Source organism: Phyllostomus hastatus, unplaced genomic scaffold, assembly GCF_019186645.2.
Source record: "Phyllostomus hastatus isolate PE091 unplaced genomic scaffold, TTU_PhHast_1.1 phas_contig_254, whole genome shotgun sequence".
Lineage (NCBI taxonomy): Eukaryota > Metazoa > Chordata > Mammalia > Chiroptera > Phyllostomidae > Phyllostomus > Phyllostomus hastatus.
In genome coordinates, this window is record NW_025333810.1 from 17,227,024 (window position 1) to 17,245,048 (window position 18,025).

At 32.2% G+C, this 18,025-nt stretch overlaps 1 protein-coding gene across 10 annotated transcripts in view; it reads left to right on the forward strand.

Moving 5' to 3' along the window:
• The window catches only part of CSNK1G3 (casein kinase 1 gamma 3), a 103,204-nt gene that overhangs the window by 53,641 nt on the left and 31,538 nt on the right, over positions 1–18,025 (forward strand). For all 10 annotated transcript variants that reach the window (XM_045838009.1, XM_045838008.1, XM_045838011.1 and 7 more), the window contains 2 exons: positions 8,972–9,120; positions 10,671–10,905. In XM_045838009.1, coding sequence (XP_045693965.1) covers positions 8,972–9,120; positions 10,671–10,905 — 384 coding nt within the window. The remainder of the gene's footprint in view (positions 1–8,971; positions 9,121–10,670; positions 10,906–18,025) is intronic.

The following is an 18,025-nucleotide window of genomic DNA, read 5'->3' on the forward strand; positions in this document are numbered from 1 at the left end:
CACATAGGTGGTTTTTCAAGTTAAAGGAATGGATGTGATCTCCCAGGGGAAATACAGAAAGAATATGACAAGGGAAGGGGAACAGGCAGAACTATGCTGACCACTGCATTGGGTAGGAATGAATTTGACTGTCAGGAACAAAAATCATGACAGCAATAGTTTAAACAAGTAGAGGGATATTATATGAGGAAAAATAAACAAGGAGTTCCGAGTTGGACAATATAAGGTTCAGCTAGCTACTCAAAGGTAAGGAATCAGGCTCTCTCTAACTTTCCGCTCCTATTTTTAGTATGTGGCTTTAGTATTTATGGTCCTGGATATTTTGTACCAGGGTGGAAGGAGGAAAGGATGAAATTACAATCTATATAAAGACAACATCCAGTTCTTTATGTCGTCTCCATTCTTAAAATCCAGTCAAACGTTTATATCCCTACTGGAATCAGAGATGCTAATATACCTAGAATTACTCTCCCTATCTTCTTTTCCCCTTCTCCAGTGATTTTTCTCTTCCAAAACACCTGTTTTCTCTTCTGGATTATCTCAGTCCATTAGTGGCATACCCTTTAAAGCTGAAAATGTTAGTCACCTTTGATTTTGGCTTTTTGAGAAATAGTCACAAAATTCAGTTATGTCTCTTCTCTCAGTCTCCTTGTCACTGAATTCGGCCTTCTGTTGTGCATCTCACCTCTTTTTTCCTTCGATTCTTCATAGAGGGTTATTATTTAGCATAAAGTCCAAATTTCTTTTTTTACTGATTCACTTTTTAGTTGTATTAAACTTACTATTCCTTGAATAGATCTTACTATTTTCATGTGTGTTATTTTTAGAATTATTTTCTTTCTTAATGAATTCCTTCTTCTTTAGGCCCCAGCTAAATATCCCCCCTTTTGCAGTGCATTTCATAACATGTTTGTTTCTCTTCAGAAAAGCTTCTTCTTTGATCTCAAATTGTTTTGAATTTATCTTTATTTTTCTTTTATCATATCATAATGTTATTATTTGCTATTTGCTTATATTTTTCTCCAGAATTGCCTGAAGCTTTTTAACTTCTGTCATTATATAAAGTTTGATTTTAATACTTTATAAAATTGTTATTAAATTTTGAGTTTCTGTCTGACAAAGCAGCAGTCATACAATTTCAAAATACGTTATTTAATTAACTTTATTTTTATTATCCTGTAAGTAGATAAATTTAATTTTGCATTTTAGAGATGTAGAAATAGAAGGAAAAAATCAGAGCTATATATATTTTAATAGTTTATTTTTTATTGTATTTTTCCATTAGCATTTATCCCCGTTACATACTCTTCTACCTCCAAGTAATATTTTTTAAATTAATGGAAATGGTAGAGCAAAGAGATAGGCAAATGATTAATTAACTGAACCGTACAGTTCAGTCATCTAAAAATTATCACTTTCCAGAGTAGGAACGGTTTTAATTCTTAGAATTAATTTAGTTTTTGTGTACTTGAAAAAAATTTAGTTGAATTGTTGATACTTTATGAAAATGGTTGGAACATATTTTGAAATTTATGGGGCAATTTTCTTTGAAGATTTGTGATTCTGAGTAATGTTTCTCCATGTTTAATTATTCCCTTGATAACAGATGGTTTTAAATAGGTGATACTGAGGGGAACTTTGCAATTATTTCTTGGAATTTCTTTATCAAGCTGATGTCTTTATCACAGAAAGTAAAATAACTACTTTTTGTGTCATAAATTGTTACTTATCAAAGGAAGTAAAATAATCTTTTCTGTCATAAATTACTGTTCATAGCAAATCTCTAACTATAGAAATGATATTAAATATACTTTTTGAAACCATGCATATATTAATGCATTGTTTCTTAAATAAGTGAGTGGCTTGACTTTTTTGTGTTCCCTGAATTATGATGTTCTAAATAATATGTAATTTGATAATAGCAGCAGTGGCTGTTTCTAAAATTATACCTCTGTATAGTATTGCCTTCTAAGAGCTGCTAAAAAAGCTTCTCTTCCTTCCTTAATACTGATTCCTCTGCCTTCTCGGTTTGTGCTTTGTTAAAAGGGCAGGATTTATGTGTTCCCTGTGTGTTTTGCTCCAGTTTATAGATACCTTTATTTTCACATTCTTTTCAATATGATTTAGCTCGGTCTTTAAATGAGTGTTGGTAATTCCACAATGGATGGAAATTTTACTACTACTCACTATTGAGAAAAGTTGTATGTAATAGTATTAGCCTTTTAAAAAATTTTAATTGTTGTTCAAGTACAGTTTTCTGCCTTTTACTCCCATCCCAGCCCACCCCCCCAGCCCTCCCCACTTCCCTCCCATTTCCACCCCCCACCTTGATTTTGTCTATGTGTCCTTTATACTCGTTCCTGTACACCCTTCCCCTTTTCCCCTGAAATTCCCTCCCCTCTCCCCTCTGGTCGCTGTCAGCTTGTTCTCTATTAGCCTTTTAAAGATGGGTGTACACTTTCAGTAATATCTAAAATTCCCTTTATTCACTGAGTTGCAAGATTAGATTTTTCTCTGATCATGTTTAAGAAATTGCTCTTTTTATGTAGAAGTGTCTGTTTGAGAAAATGGAAAGAAAATATTGTAAAAATCATGAAAGTTAAGTGAGTAAACTAATTGTAATATTACCTACTGTATTTTGGTATCAACAAAAATAATGAAGAATACTATGTGGTTAGCGTTTAGTGTAGATTTAATGTTAGCCTAGATAACCAACAGTTTGTGTAGCAGATTCTTAGAGTTCCCTTTTCTATCTTAGCTTAATTACTTTTAGGAGACATCTTAAGAATATGTAACACTTCTAATTCTTTATAGAGGGCTCTTCTATATGAGAATTTCTGTAAGTTATGCATTGCTGGACTTGCACGGATTTATATGTGCACTGATACTAGTAGATGGAAGTGTACAAAGTTTTTCTGTTACAGTTATAATTTATGGAGAATGTGTACATTTAAGGAATGTTGTAGTATGCATTCTTTAAATAAATTCATTTTGTTTATATGGAGTAGGTATTAGGATAGTTGTGTGTTATGTGATAATTACAGTATTTTTAGTGATTAATTACATAAGAATCACAAACAAAAAGAAACCTTACTTTTTGAATAAGCTATGACGAAATGGAAAGATTTAATTTCCTAAAAATACAGCATCATTTTTGTAATTTCCTATTTAATAGTAAAAAGATAGAGAGCAAAAAATCATGAAAAACAACATGTTGATTTTATATTTCATTTTTTAAATTTAAATATAAAGTAGTAGCACATTGGGAGAGGAAAAAGTTTGTAAGCTTGAAGCTTAGTGATAAAAATGATAGAATCATTGTTTTCTTAATTATTTAGGCCCCATGGGGAAAATTGAATAATGAATAATATAATATAATATAATATAATATAATATAATATAATATAATATTCACATGGTATTAATTGAATATTCATTGTAATAGAGAATAACTACTTATTATTTTTTAATGTTCTTTAAAATTTAGAATAATTTCTAAATTTGTAAATAGGATTATTACACAAAGGACTGTTGCTTCTTTTTTTTTTTTTACAGTGAGGTAGCTCTGTTCTTTATATTTGGGGTTAACTGATAGAGTTTTACTACTAAATGTGGGTGCTGTGGTATTTTAATAGAATAACTGTTACCAACTCTAAAACTCATTTTACCTGTTTATATCAGAGCTTACTATTCAATGAGGACAATTGTCAAATTTTTGGTTTGGGGTCCTTTTATATTCTTAAAATTTTTTGAGGATCCCAGAGAACTTTTTTTGTTGTAGGTTATAACTGTTGATAGTTACCATTTGAGAAATTAAAATAGAAACATAGAAATATTGCTACATTTATTTAAAGGTAACAATAATAATATTTTAAAATCACATCTAACTGTATATTCCAAATCAAAAAATGTGAGAAAAGTGGCATTGGTTTACATATTGTGGTCATTTTTTTAATATACGACTTAGTAGAAAACAGCTAGATTCTCATGTCTTTTTTTTGCATCCAGTCCATTACCAAATTACATCATGTAGCCTCTGGAAAACTTGACTATTCATTGTGCGAGAACAGACTAAAAAAACATCTTGGTGTTATTATAAAAATAATTTGATGTCACTGACCTCCCAAAAGGGCCTCATGGACTGTCTATCCCTGTCCCCAAGTATCTCTAAACCATATGTTGAGAACTGCTATGCTAGGAATATAAGCATTTGTGCTAAAGGTTAAGAATGCCTTAAAGTAAAACTGCCTTGGGAAAGAACATAGTCTATGTGATAATTCTGTACTTTGTATTTGTAATTAAACTTTAGGTTTTCTTAACTATATCTGTAAGATTCAAATTTACCAAGAGGGATATTAATTCCTTTGTTCTAGTATCTGCTATAGAATACTAAACATGAAAATGGAAAGAAACATGATATTATTTCTTTAAAGATATGCTTAACCCTTGCCTACATATAAGGAATTGAAGTATTTCAATACCTGGCACAAAGTACTAAGCACTGTTTAAGAATGTTACACCTCCTAATATTGTTTTGTGACTTCAATTAATTAATGTTGTTTTGGTCACTTAAATGGAATGCTGAAATATAAAATGAAATGTTTAGTAAAATTAATTTGGGTAGGATAAGTGTAAGACTGTATTTTCCAGTAATATGTGAATTTTGTATTCTGGCCCATCCTTAAGCTTTGCTTGGGGGAAAAATATACTTGTCCTGAAAATTAGGTCAGTGTGGCTTAGATGGTTGGAACATCATCCTGTGAACTGAAATATTGTGGGTTTGATTCCCAGTGGGTTGATCCCAGGCACATGCCTGGGTTGTGGGTTCAGTCCCTGGTTGGGGCATGTACAAGAGGTAGCCAGTTGATGTTTTTGTCTCACATTGGTTTCTCTCCTTCACCCTTTCTCTCTCTCTAAAAATCAATAAGCATGTCCTCGGGTGAGAATTAAAAAAGAAAGAAAGAAAGAATATTAGGGATGCCAGTAAGTATCCCTGAAAATTACTGATGTTGGAAATTATAAGCGCTTTGATGAATCATAATGAGTGGCTTTTTATAGTGGTTTGAAAATAATTTTGGAACAATAGGAATTGGGTGGAATAAAAGTTTATAGTTGAAAATTCACTGGGTATAAAAACAAATACAAAAGCTTGCTTTTGCCCATGAGTTTGATTACATCCATGCAATTCAGTAGCCAGACACTTTGATCTGGAGATGCAGTTAGTAACAACATCTTCATTACTCTTCCTTCTAAGCCTTCTTTATGAGCCTTTTTCTTCTCTATTACCCGCCCCCCCCCACCACTTCTCCCACTTCCAAAAATACTCTTCCTTGTGTTCTTGACTACCATATTTCTACTGCTGTGGTTGTTTTGTTTTGTTTTTGCTTAGCATGCTCCCTAGCCCCTGTTTGTTAGTTGCAAACTTTCCTTACTTTTAACAATTTAATTTGTTTGCTCAGTCTTAGAAAACTACCCAGACTTGTCCTGGGATATGAAATCCTAGTTTGGTCTTTACAGTATTTGCTTTACATTCTTGATTTTTTAAAAATTTATAACTCATGATTCTTTATCTCAATGACATAAAAGTTATGTTGGAATACATTATATAGTGTGTGTTTTTCATAAAATATTGGAATTATTAATAGTTATCTAGGAAGTTTCTTTATTCATTGACTCACAAAACAGTATGTATCTCAAGGATTCATTCAGAACTAGGCCACCTTTTTTTCACCAAAGGTTTGTACTGAGTAATATTTTGAGGTAAAATTATGTTGCATGATAAGGCTGAAGTATTTTTATTCACACTGGAGAATGTCTGTTTAATTTACCCATTGAAATGTAATGCTGCTTAGGAAATATAGCCATCTTGGATAATGTAGAGATATGTTACTTTGGGACACTTTGAAACTTTTAAAGAAAGGAAATTTTGGAGAGAATTGAAGTAGTTCCTTTTTGTCTCTTTACTGATTTTTTTTATGGTGTTATTTTAGAAACCCAAAGGTATAGTATGTATATGCTTGATGGAATATACATGTTAGGTACATGATCTGCTAACAGTGAGTTGGTGTGCATGAAATATAACAGAGTAGATTTACCTTACATACCTTTCCTTGGCTATGAGAAATTCTGTGTGAATAATTATTAATTTGGGTCATGCTTAATAGATACAGTTTGAAAAAAGGAGACTTGAAGGTTTGATAAAAGGAAAAGTTTGATAACTTGGATGGCAGAACTAGGGTAGAAATTTTTTGAAATGCAGCCTGAGAAGAGCTCAAACCATGTGAGGCAGAGTAAATATGAGCCTTAAAATACATCTCTTTATTCCTTCTGTTAGGGAGGTATGGTGAGAGGGAGAAGAAGCCAAACTTACATTATAGAGTCTGAATAGTATACTTTGCTTTGTTTCTAGGAATTCTAAAATAAAGTTAATAGTTAAGAGTAGAGGTAAGGTTATATAACTTTGAAGATTGGAGAGTGTTTGAGAACTACTAACTCAGTTACTTTTAATACATGGATTAAATAAATGTGGTTTAAATCTTTTTCTAATTCAAGTTTTTCTTTGTGATCCCAGAAGTATTTTAAAAATGTGCATTTAATTCCTGATTGCAAAAATAGCATGTGTTTTTCATAAAATATTGGAAATGTTTAACAAATATAAAAGAGAAAGTAGGAATCACCTGTGTTTCCAAAATGGATATGACGTAATTTACCTGATTAGTTCAAGATGGATGGATGTTTAGATGGCTCCCTATTGTTTTTTACAGTTACAAGTAGTACAGCTTCAATATGACTGTATGCATAGTTTTGCTTCCTTTGAAAAGGATAGGGCAGTTTTCCTCCAGAAATGTATCAGTTCATATTTTCACCAACAAAGTTTTAACTCACAATTTTGTAAACCTTGGTTAATAAGTTAACTTTCAAATTATGAATATTTTTTGATACTGTACCAATATTTGACAAGTGGTTGTTTCTTAAACGTCAGTTGCAATATAGAGTTAGGAACCATAGGAAAAAAACAAAAAACTTTTCCTGGTCTCTCTTACAATAAAATATCATACTTTGATAGGTCAATTTTCTGTGCATGATTTTGTAAATGTATGCATTGGTGACTGGAAAATACTGGCTTCCTAAGTTAGGCAGATTCTTCAAATGCAGGTACTGACACATTTCATACCTAAAATTAAATTGTAATAGCTAACATCATCCCAGTTTCCTCAGAAAAGGTTTGTTTGTTTAAGTATTGGGAAGCTGTCAACTCCATCCTGGCAGAATAAATTTTGCAGAATTCTAATATTTACTTGAAAGTGTGAATTTTATTGTTAATAACAAATAGGAAAAACAAATTGTTTTTCTTAAATTAACAAACTGTTTGCTTTTGAGAATGCCATTCATTCATTCATTCATTCATTCATTTTGTTGTATTGCATTGTTGAATAGAAGAGGTGAAAGTGGACATCCTTTTCTTGCTCCTCTTCATAAATGGAAAGCATTCATTCACCTTCAGGTTTGATGTTAGCTGTGAGTTTTTCTTAGATGCCCTCTACCAAGTTGAGGAAGTTACCTTCTGTTCCAAATTTGCTGAAAGCTATGATAGATGCTTTTCAGCATCTATTAAGATGATCTTAGCCTATTCGAGAGGCTGAATGGTTAATATTAGGCCAAACTAAGAACCTGGTTGTACTTGCTTCTAGTTTAATGTTTTCTGTCCCCGCCCCGCAGTAAATAATATTCAAAATGATAAACAAGAATAAACTTGTTTCCCAAACTCTTTATTTTAAAAAGAATGGGAAGGTTTTATTTGAAAGAATTGTTTCCCTTCTAAAACAAGCAAACCACTTGTAAGTAAATTAGAGATTTAGGATGGAAATTCATTTCCTCATGATGAATAAATAGATAAATGCAATGTTAAGATAAATTAATCACTTGTATTTGTTTATTGTGAGTCTTTTACTTCTGAAAATAAAATACAGATGATTTTTGTTCATTTAGACTTTATACTTGGAGTTTGATTGTTTTGTATTGTTGGATAACAAATTATTTAGTAATTAGTGGCAAAGAACAGGAGACTTTATTATCTCCCAGTTTCCATGGGCCAGGAGTCCAGGTATAGCAGGGTCCTCTGTTGAGGGTCTTGCCAGGCTGAAATCAAGGTGTAAGCCCAGACTGCAGTCTTACCTAAGGCTCAGTTCTCTTCCAAGCTCACTGGTTATTCCTAGAATTCAGTGTTTCATGGCTATGGGACCAAGTTCTTGAGTTCCTATAGCCTGCCCACCATTCCCTGGCATGTGACTTTCTCCACAACATGGTAGTTTGCTTATTTAAAGCCAACAGGAAAGCTCTGCTGCTTTGAATCTGATCTCTGACTTCTAGCCCTTGTTTTTAAAGGACTTACCTGATGAGGTCAGGCCCACCAGAATACCCTGTTTTGATTAAAGTCCACTGATAGAGAGATTCTATCACTTTTGCCATATAACATAACCCAATCACAAGTAAAATATGGGGATTTTGCCCATGCTTAGCAAAAGGAGATTATATGGAATGTATACACCAGAGGATGGGAGTCTTGGAAGGCAATTATAGCATTATGCCTACCATAGGGGTATTAAAGAGAACAGTGACTCTTTTGTTAAGTAAAAATCAAATCTTTCCTATGTGCCAAGCATTTCTCTGGGTCTTGGAAATATAAGGCTAAAATGTCCAGTTCCTGTCCATGATGAGAAACCAACAATGAAGCACTGTTTGTGATACAGTTCAGTCACGTAGCTGCAGTAGAGGTGTAATCAGGCTACACTGTTCAGTAGGAGAAGGTTGAGTCTGTGAAAGTTTATTGTATGTATGGGAAATATACTACTACTACTGCAGTTCTTGAAATTAAAAGATTTTTAAAAATTGTGGATTGAATTTCTAGGAAATAAAGTTTGATGTTGAAGATGAGGAAATTATTAAAATCCTTTTTTCTCTTTTCCCTCAGATGGCATACCTCAAGTTTACTATTTTGGCCCTTGTGGTAAATACAATGCTATGGTGCTGGAACTGCTGGGACCTAGTTTGGAAGATTTGTTTGATTTGTGTGACCGAACATTTTCCCTTAAAACAGTTCTCATGATAGCTATCCAACTGGTAAGTAAAGCAGGATGATTTAAAATTGTTTCAACAGTTGTGTGGCTCTTTGGTCACATATTTATATTAAAAGTTTCAAGTTTTGTTACATTATCTTGCAGAGCATTCAACCTAAAAATGTTTCTGCTTTAAATAGTATTGCCTTTTTAGGATGCATACAACTTAAAATAACTGAATCAGGTATATTTTATTTATATGAAAGAATTAATATCATATTGCTTTCATATCAGAATGCTAGCACAATTTGAGAATTAACTTGTTTCCAGCACTTTTCACTTAGAGATGAATACTTGAGAAAAGAGAACTTTCAGCCAGACACGTAGATTCTAAATCTTGGCCACAAATCCTAATGGCTGAGAAAAAGAGGAAACAGACTAATGAGAGAGACTTCTAAATTACTTCAATTTCAGGGAACTTATGGGGAAACAACATAGAGGATAATTTCAAGGCAGTTTTGAAGTAAATGCCAATAGAAGTATGCCACAGAAGTCTTAAAATTGTTTTTATCCATTGACTTATTAATTCCAATTCTAAAAATTTATCTTGTTGGAAGTATTCAGATACATTTAAAGCTTTCTGTGCACAAATATTGGCTATAAAGTGGAAAACAACCTAGATGTACAGAATTAACAGGATTAATTGAATAAGTTGTTAATAGCCATAAAATAGTAAAACTTGAAGTAATACATATTTTTAATACAAAGGATGTAATAAAGAAAGTTTCATGATCTGAAAAATGCTCATAATATATCACTAATTAGAAGTATAGGTCATAGAATATTGTATATGATCCAAAACTTGTTAAAAAGCTAAAATGGCCTGAGTGACTGTGTCCATTGCATTGTCAACCATGATTGTCACTAAATGATATCATTTTAATTTTCTTATTTGTAATGTTCTATTTTGTGACAGTTTGTATAGTGAACATTATTGGAGAATGTGTAAAATAATAAAAATGTACTGCATCATTAGAGTTACATTTGAAAACTTTTAATTTCAAGATATTTTAAAATGTTTAATACCTAAGGGAAAAAGTAAAGAAAACAAGTTACAAAAAGAAAAAAAAGATATACTAAAGGGTGCTCTGTTAATTGTTTTTATTTAACAGTTTAGATTCTTTAAATTTTTAAAATATAAAAGTTGCTTGATTATAGAAGTGATGAGGAAGAATAAATTGCAAGTTTGTGAATATGTCTGTTTATACTTTTGAATTCAAGATTTAGTATTAATAAAGCTTTTTGACTATAATGTAGCATCATCTGAAAGTATTGATTGGATCAGGCTTGCTGATATGAAAGGAATTCATAAAATTCAAACACAGTCATTTATAGTGACCTTAATAGTAAAAGCAGGTATTTTTAATCATAATCAGACATATATTTGAGAAACTATTTACTTATGTGATGTTAACTTTTTAAAGGGTTGAAATGATTTCTGTTTTTTTTCTTTATGTTGTTTTTATTGTCAAAGTTATGTTGCATCTATCATGCTTTTTTATGCTAATCAAAGCCTCAAATCAAGTTTATCTTCTTTTTTTTTTTTTAATCAAGATTTCTCGCATGGAATATGTTCATTCAAAGAACTTGATATACAGAGATGTAAAACCTGAGAACTTCTTAATAGGACGACCAGGAAATAAAACCCAACAAGTTATTCATATTATAGATTTTGGTTTGGCAAAGGAATATATTGATCCAGAGACAAAGAAACACATACCATACAGAGAACACAAGAGCCTTACGGGAACAGCTAGATATATGAGCATAAATACACATTTAGGAAAAGGTATGTGTACCTTTTGTTTTAATTCAGTAACTATGCTAACAGCGTGGGTTTTTATTTGTTGTTATGGTTTAGTTTTTGTAGGTTATAATTGCTTTTATTACAATTTATATTTATCACATGTAGCAAGAGTTTATATTTAATAAAATGTTTAAAAAATAAGTTGCTCTAGAGTAAATGAATGACAGACATCCTTGCATTCACTATGTCTTTTTTAAATATAACTTGAAATGTTCAACTTTGATATAGTTAGAGTGATTGATTTGATTACTTCTGTTAAAGGATATGAAAGAATACTTAATTCTAATTGAATTTAGTATATGTATAGGTTTTTGACTGAGACTGGAGTTCTTTGATACAATTAGAGAGATAGCAAACTGCCTAATACATTTAATGCTAAGAGTATATACTATAATGGTACTGTTTACTATGCACTAGCTATATGACTTTGGTTTCCATTTTGTAAAAAGGATAAAATAATATTAACCTCACAGGGTTTCTCATAGCTTTTTTTTATTCCTGATCCAGGACGACACATTTTATTTATTTGTCATATGTCTTTAGTTTCTTTTTTTCTGGAACAATTTCTCACCTTTGTTAATGGTTCCTGACTTTAATATTTTTGTGGAGTACAGACTATTTTGTAGAATGCCCACAATATATGATTATCTGATATTTTTTCATGATTATCTTTAGGTATGCATTTTTAACACAAATATCATAAAAGTGACGTGTTCTCAGAGCATCAAGTCAGGAGGTACATGATGTCACTTGGTTCCAGGTAGCTTTGATGATTTGTTTGGGGTAGTGTTTGCTAAATTTCTCCACTTAAAATTTCTTATTTTCTCTTTGTAGTTAGTTTGTAAATAGATTTTGAGATTATGTAAATATGTTCTTCTGCATCAGATTTTTACCCAATAGATTTAGCATCAATTGAGCATTGATGATTTTCTAATTCTATCCATTATGTAGTTAGTTGGTATTCTAATGTAAGCAAAAGCTTTCCCTTCCTCCATTTACTGACTTATATCAGTATGTACTCATGAATTCTTATCTTACTGAATGTAAGTATCCAGCCATATAATAGGAAAAATAGATACATTTACTGAAGAAAATACAAGATAAAAGAAACATTGTGCATAGGACATTGATACCTCAGTCTCCTTGGGACCTCACATAGTTCTCCCAGTCTCCATCAGCTATCCCATTGTATTTTCCTGAATCTCATCGATGGTCTGAAATCTCTTCCCTTTTCAAAGGTGATTTACGTTTTGGAAAAAGCCAGAAGTCACAGGGTGCCAGTTCTGGGCTGTAGAGGGGCTGAGTCACTTGGGTGATTTGATGTTTCACCAAAAAGCTGTGCATGAGATGTGATGCATGAGTGGGTGTGTGTTGTTGTGATGAAGCTGCCAATCGTCACTTGCCCATAGCTGTGACCTTCTGATCATCCAAATAGTTTCCATGGAGGAATGTTTAAGCTTAATACAAAATTTGATGTAAATTTGTTGCTCTACTTGCTCAGTCATTTTGAATGTGGTGACCACTTAATATACATGGCTCATTCAACAGGATTTACTTCCCCCTCCCACTGACTAGTACAATGAAGTCACCATGGTTCACACATTTTCATTCCAGTTCACTCTCCTTGGCTGCCAGGTTGTATTGATGTCACTCAAACTCTCTCTTTGTGTTGACAATGGGTGGACTTTTTCTGGACAGACCTTTTATTTCCTACTTCTGCTGCAGAAAGGACCTAGAAGCAATAACGTTATAGTAGGAATAAACATACCTAGTGCCCAAATCTTGTTTTTTACATACCATTATCCAATAAAAGAACCAGGGCTTATTGGAGAAATGTCTGTTTTGGGGCTAGAGCAGAAAAAATACAAGATGAACGGGAAGCAACTTGTTGCACCAGAAAGTAAAGCAGTTTTCATGAGAACTGAATCATCAGAAAATGCTAAAGTACAGAGGACTCAACTTGATGGAGCAACCAGTGGCCAAATCTGGCACAATTTGAGCATCAAATTAAATAATGATAGCATTGCACTATAATATATTTAATAAGATAGCCCTGGCTGGAAAGCTAAGTTGCTTAAAGAGTCATCCTGATATGACAAGGTTGCAGGTTCAATCCCTGGTCAGGGCACTTAAAAGAATTAACAAATTCTTAATAAATAAGTGGAAAAACAAATCTCTCAATTTCTCTCTCTCTATCTTCCTCCCTCCCCCTCTTCCAAGTGTACTCTCTCTCTAAAATCAATAAATACAATGCTTTTACAATCCAGCAGTTATTAATATAATGAGAACAATTTCCAAGAACATTGTATTAGTTAGTGGGGGTGGTAGATGCTGTTGAGTGGACGTGTGTACTGTGTGGCTATCACATTCAAAATGACTGTGTGAGTAGAGCAACAAATTTGCATCAGATTTTGCATTAAGCTTGAACATTCCTCCACGGAAACTATTCGGATGATTCAGAGAGCTTTATCATGACAACACGCCCACTCATCATCACATCTCGTGCAGAGCTTTTTGGCAAAACATTATTAAATCACCCAGGTGACTCAGCCCTCCTGGAGCCCAGAAATGGCACCCTACGACTTAGGCTTTTCTCAAAACTAAAATCTTCTTTCAAAGGGAAGAGGTTTCAGACTGTCAATGAAATTCAGGAAAGTATGATGGGGCAGCTGATGACTAAGGTCCCAAGGTGCCTATTTTGAAGGTCACTGAGGTGTCATTGTCCTGTGTGCAGTGTTTCTTGTATCTCCTATCTTCAGTAAATGTATCTATTTTTCATCATACATGGCTGGATACCTTCTGGAAAGACCTCATATGTGTATGTGAATTTACACATATGTACTTATTTGTGTGTATGTGCACATATATCCACAAATATACCTATACATGTATATGCATATATACATTAATATCTATTACAAACCATGTGTTTTTACTGATAGTTCTAATTTCAGTCTAATACCACAAAGTAGTATCTCCTCCTTTCCATATTTGTAATCCCCTTCCCTTTTCTGTATTTATTTCTTACTTTGTCAACAGTGAGAAAACTGGCCACAACCACTCTATTTACTCATTTTTAGAAGCTTAGGATACTAAGAACGTAGTTTCAGAATTAGTAACTGATAACACTTAGTAAAGCAAGCTTACTAGATTTGTAATATTTGTAATTCTTATTTTAATTGAGGAGTTCTTTTTAAATTAGAGTAAAATTTACATTGAATAAAATGTATCACATTTGCATGTACATTTTGTGGGAATTGACAGATGTACATGTTTGTGTAACCCACAGCCCTCTCAAATTTAGAATATGGCTCTCACCCTTCAGATTTCCTTCTTGCTATTTCTCAGTCAATCCCCTACTTTTCCAGAAGTGACTACTGATCTGATTTCTGATTTCTATCACTATAGATTAGTTTGCTGTTTCTCTTACTTCATACAAATGAAATCATCTGACTTCCTTTGCTTACTATAATATGTATGAGATTCATTTATGTTATTGCAATATTAGGACTTTGTTCCTTTTTAAAGCTGTTAGTATTCCATTGTACAAATATTTTGTAAATTATTTATATATTCTAATGTTGATGAGCATTTTGACTATTAACAGAGTTTTGTTTTTTGTTTGTTTTTTTGTTTTTTTTTGCTATTATGAATAAGACTGCCATGGCTTTCTTGAAAATCTTTCAGTGGGCATATGTTTTCAATTCTTTTGGGTCAATACCTAAGGTTGGAATTGTTGGGTCATATGGTAGATATTGTTTAACTTATAGGAAACTACCAATCACTTTCCTAAAGCATTTTAACCATTTTCTATTTTCATCAGCACTGAATGAGAGTTTTGTTTCACATTCTTGACAAAATTTGGTGTTGTCTTTTTTATTTTAGCTATTCTAATAGATACACAGAGGTATTCTATTTCTCTGTGGCTAATGATTTTGAGCACTATTTTATGAACTTATATTGCTCATTTGTGTAGCTTCATTTTATTATTGATTTATAGGATTTTTTAATATATTCTGGATACAAGTCCTTTGCCAAGTATATGCTCTGTGATTATTTTATTGTAGTCTGTGACTTGCCTAGTCATTTTCTTAATGATGTGAATTGATGAGCAAAAGTTGTAAATATTATGTCTAATTTATTATTTTTCCATTTATGATTATTACTTTTTAAATCCTAGGAAATCCCCCCTCCCATGTGATGAAGACGTTTTTTGTTTTGCTACCTAGAATTAATTTTTCATACGCAGTGAGATAGGGGGTGAGGTTCTTTCTATGATATCCTATTCTTTCCCATTGAATTGCTTTTGTGACTTTCTAAAACATTTGGTTCTTAGTATGTTTACAATAGTTTATTATTAAGTCATAATAAGCATGGTCACTTTTCATATCAGAGGAAGTTGGACTTAAGTTTCTGCTTTTAGATTTTATCTTTGACATCTCATTCATAAGTTATAGGAGAATAGACAGGAACATAAACCAGTCATTATTTATCCATAATCACTACTCAAATGTACCTTACAATGTATGATCATAATTTGTACTGGACCTTAGAAGTCATCATCTAATCTAACTGCCAATTCCTGGTCTTAGTTTCAAGTCTGACTGTTTTTAAGCTATATACTACATGTCACTGTTTTTGCCTGTCATTCAGAACTAAATAGCACTTGGCATCTTCCCTGACAGCTTGCCTGATAGTAGGCTCATGGTATTTTTCTTTTCAGATGTCTGAAAATACCTGAAAAATGTAAATTTGCCTTTTTTTAAGAAAAGTAAGCTTCAAACATCAAAAAATTATAAAGCACAAGTCGTGTTCAGGTAGTATTTGGAGGGAGTGCCTTTCAGTAGCACACTTCCCTGGTAGTTTTAAAATATGATTGGGTAAATATACAACTTCAAGATTGTGTCTTTTATTAAAACCAGGCACACCTTTATTTACATGAACAGTGTTTGTGAGTATTTTTCATTTCATAGAAGTTGTTAACAGACTGTTTTATAACAGCTAACAGAGGTTCACCACCATTTTATTGTGAGACAGGAAGTCACAACTTTCTTATGGTCTAGTGTTCTATATCATATCAGTGGTAAATATAACAGCATTTTATTTGTAGAAATGGAAAAGTGAGTCTCATGTATTTGTCTTTATTAGGAAAAGCCTTCAGAGCTTGGGAAATGACATTTAACTATTAATATTTATCTCCTTTCACTTCTTGTTGGGGAAGAAAACAAAAAATTTCTTTGGCAAGTATTGCAAAGGACAAAAGCTTTAATCCTTACTTTTTCTCATTTATGCAATAAAACCCTCCCTCTCAGTAAGGATGTAGAACTTGGGAGTAGATGGATAATATTAATGGGGAAAGGGAAAAATATTGTTTGCCAGATTACATGAGTTCCAGTTCTTAAAAAATTAAGAATAAGCTAAAGTAATGCAAGTTTGAGTGCTAAGAAGTTAAAGCATTTTCTAAGTTTGAGACATCTGTAAACATGGAATATTTAGTGGTGATTTGAGTTAGAGCACTTGGCTTTTTTAGGAATCAGGAATAGATTAAAAGGAAAAGGAGCAGTGAAAATGTGGCCTTTTAATGGTAACTGTCATTTGTGCATGTATAAATACTCTTCCTTCCCTGCTTTGCCTGGACTTTGGTGATATCACAGCTGTTTTTACTCATCCATTCATTCTGTGCATTCAAGGACTTCTACTCACATGAATTTTTAAATAGAGAATTTGGTTTAGAGGAATCTTTGCACAGATTTATAAGTTTTTATAAAAAATTTTCTTTGTGGAGACTGACACTGTATCAGATGTTAAAAAGGAAAAAGTTGTTCCTAATATAATAGGGAAGAATAGTGTAAAGTCACATTATGGAATTTAGCATCTTTATGCCTTGGTATATAAATCTATTGATCTTGACTAGACAACTTACTTTCAGAAGGCAGATGTAGTGATTCACTTGTACACCTTTTTCATACCTGGTCAAGATGAAATCTCAATAAAATGATACATGACAAATGTAGATTTCCTTGGTCTGCTTTAATGGAAGCTTCATTTAGTATTGTCATGTTGAATTTTCTTTTAGTTGTGTTTTCTTTTAGTTTCTTACTCTCTTTTTGAAGACATTTTTTGTCTATTGCTTTGAACCTTACTTTATAATATTCCTTTCGATCACTTTTTTCACTGTTATATTAGTATCTTCTCTTATTGAAGCTCTTTTGAAATTAAATACATGTTACGTATTTCTCTGTAATAAGTATTTTTGAAATAACATTGTCTTTTATTTTTTAAAATTATTATTGAGTATTCATGATGAAAAAGACTAGGATTTGAGAAATACATTGCCAGTTGCTTTGTGTTAATAAAAATCTTTGTTCCATAGAAGAATGGTATTTCAAGCCTTGAAGTGGTAAGTGCTCTGAATAGGAGAAAAGGAATCACAAACTTATGCTGTTCCAAAAATGTTTTCTTTCTGTGCTATCATTCTGTGATGGATTTATATAATATAATGTCTAGGTCAATTGCCCAAATTGCTGAAGGCTGCTCTTTAAGCCTCCCAAACAGCCTTTTAACAGCTTAAAGATATGTATTTACATTTTAGCAGTTTAAAAATGTATTGCATGATTACTTGTTTTCTTGAACAAAGCATGATGAGCATAACTGATATTTTCTTGATGTTTTAGGTCATGATTTTCATATGATTACTATTTTTTGTGGTTATACCTTCAAAGTCAGTTAGAGAGTGCTAGGATGTATACTTTTATCTAAATAAGTTTAGAGAAAATGTGCTTAAATAGTTGGTTTTTTTTTAAAAAAATAGACATTATTTTTTAGAGCAGTTTCAGATTCACAGCAAAATAAGATGGAAGGTACAGAGTGGTTTTTTTTTTTAATATCCCATGTCCCCACACATATGATCTACATTCCCTGCCAGAAGGGTATATTTTTTATAATTGGTATATATACATTGACATGTCATTGTCACCTAGTTTACTTTAGGGTTCACTCTTGGTGTTGTGTATTCTGTGGTTTTATACAAATTTATGATAACATGTACACCATTATAGTATCATACAGAATAGTTTCACTTCCTCCAAGCTCCATCTAATTC